The 2,500-nt window shown below is 38.6% G+C and overlaps 1 protein-coding gene across 1 annotated transcript in view; it reads left to right on the forward strand.

The window, feature by feature from the left end:
- The window catches only part of LOC122242437 (G protein-coupled receptor GRL101), a 29,116-nt gene extending 26,869 nt beyond the window's left edge, over positions 1–2,247 (forward strand). The window contains exons 10-11 of the mRNA XM_086546377.1: positions 1–391; positions 1,302–2,247. The exon at positions 1–391 is cut by the window's left edge and continues 3 nt beyond it. Coding sequence (XP_086402503.1) covers positions 1–391; positions 1,302–1,347 — 437 coding nt within the window. The 3' untranslated portion in view covers positions 1,348–2,247. The remainder of the gene's footprint in view (positions 392–1,301) is intronic.
- The last annotated feature ends 253 nt before the right edge of the window (positions 2,248–2,500 follow it).

Here is a 2,500-nt window from a genome sequence, read left to right on the forward strand (position 1 = left end):
AGTGGTGCTCCTCCTTCCGGAGTCGCTTGAACACAGAAGTGAGCGAGATGCCTCCCTCCAGCGACCAGCGGCTCCTCGGCTCCAAGGTTCCCATCTGCGTGTACACGTCCGTGGCCCCGCGGTCCACGGAGCCCCTCCACTACACCCACAAGATCCTTGACGCAGGCGTGGACAACGGCGCCTCCGGCCGCGGCGACGCGACCTTGAACTCGAGCGACGGGGGAGTCCACATGCCGCTCTGCCCAAGGGACAGCATCACCCCCGAGCCCAAGGAAGAGCCGGGGTCGCTGGAGCTCGTCCCCTTGGAAGAGCTGACGACGCCCCTCCAGCCCTCCTCCGCCCGGAGATCCTCAAGGAGGCACAGCAGGAGGAAGAACCACTCCGACCATCGGTATGACTAGAGACATCTTCCTAAAGCATCTGCTACGCACTTTCTGGCCTCAGCAGCATCTCCAGCAATGGTGGACATACTGCTTGACAGCATGTTGCTGGTGTGCTTTCAACATCGACTTACTTTTCAACTCTGTACTGAGGCGTAACCTTGTTTTCCATTTCTTGTTCCGAAACCTTCCTTTTGCCACTTACTGTCACTTCTTTTAATTTTGATTCACTCGATAGTTTTAGACTACATACATTTTAGAAAATCATGATAACTTTTTGTTATTTCCTTTTCTCTCATATACATTCATGATGATATCTGCTACTTAATCACCAGTTATACACACATATTAGCATAAAAATAAAACCACAAGAAACATACACATCTTTTATCATACCAGTGCCTGCAGCAATACAGCATGTCTATACTTGTTGAGCTTCACTGTTTCACCATCGACAAATAATAGAAATTTGACAGTAACGTCAAAACGTTTTTTTTTCCAATATGCAGTTGCCCATGTTCTGAAAGCATCTTCGCATTTAAATCTTTCACAAAGTTTATGTGAGTCTACACGTATGGGCTTCACATCTTAACTAAAATAAATAATTGTTGCTTTTAACTAATTTGGCTGAAGCTCTTATCCGAAGTTCCTCCATTAAAGTCTGTCAAACGCTATTTACTGTACTAATAAGTTTCACGTTTTCAGCACGAAATCGATTTTTTTTTTTTCTTTCTTTTTTTTTCTTTTTTTTTTTGCCTTCCTTTCGAGAGAAATCAAGAAACAAGGCCTCAAGATTACACTAAAGTAGATCTATATCATGATGTCTTGACTGAAAATGTCATCGATATGTAACCACATAGATGATTTAAGTCTGTAATATGAAATGTGCTATATATATATAACATATGAAATGCTCTTCAGGACACTTAAGGGGCTCGACCAGGAAATGAAAATACAGAATGCGTGAAAAAAAGAAACAGAAACTTGAAGGACTTGTGCCAAAGTATCTGCCAGGAAGCCTGCTGTCTGTTCAGCTCTGGTTATACCAGATATGGAATATGATGAAGCCGAGATGACATCAGTTTTTGGTGGCGTTTCTTTATCGAATGCAGAAACCTACACCATATCAAGACTGAAACATTGTTTAATAATTTTTAACAAATTATGTCTAATACATTCCTATCATGTTCCTTGCAGTGTTTAAACAATGTATATGTGCTAAAGTATGTGTACCTGCATATTTATCTACAAAGGGTGGCATAAACAGAGAATAAGAGAAAATGATGAAGATAAATATTTTGATGTTGTTACATGAGTGTATACAGAGTTCAAAACATTTACAGTTTTTATGGATCTTAAATAGCAGCTCCCCTCTCTTCTTTCATAAACGACATCCACTATGTGGCCTTTGCATCTTTCCACTCACATTGCACATTATTATTCTAGAAATTATCCTTTGTGATCACTTTCAGTAACTTGGAATATTTCTAAGTTTTCCTAACCTATTACATATTACACACGTTACACGCATTTCTAGAAATTCTCCTTTGTGAAGATTTCCACATCTCTTCATCATAATACATTATAATAATATATTAATCCTCTAAATACAAATTGAATTTTCTTTTCACATACACAGTTGTGTTCCTTTCTCCATAATATTAGTTTAAACTACCACTAATCTTTCTAGTCAAAATACAGTATTAGTATACAGTGAAGGAAATATGAACCAAGAGGAAACTGTCAGTTTAGTTTATGTATATCTTCCTCAATTATGAGAAAATGAAGACCTTAAGGTAATGCCATATATTTATAGGCATTATAGGGATTAGACTAAACATGACTATCATCATCACTTTGACTTTTCACTGCATTATTTCCCCTTAGTTACCATAGAAGAAACAGTTCTTAAAAGGCTCTTGACATTGTAACAGTGATTTGGTAAACTTTAATATATTTTAAGAAAGGGATCTCTTTGAAGAGCCCTTTTCATGTAAAGGTATATTTCAAGCAAGAAAAGCTTTATAAGTGAGATGTGATAAGCTCAATTTTTATCTAGGCACATTATGTTATCCTTCCATGAACTTCAGTTCCCCCTAAATTATCAAGTTACTGCCATC

The sequence above is a fragment of the Penaeus japonicus genome, unplaced genomic scaffold (genome assembly GCF_977035675.1).
Source record: "Penaeus japonicus unplaced genomic scaffold, GWHDUDI00000001_assembly GWHDUDI00000018, whole genome shotgun sequence".
Lineage (NCBI taxonomy): Eukaryota > Metazoa > Arthropoda > Malacostraca > Decapoda > Penaeidae > Penaeus > Penaeus japonicus.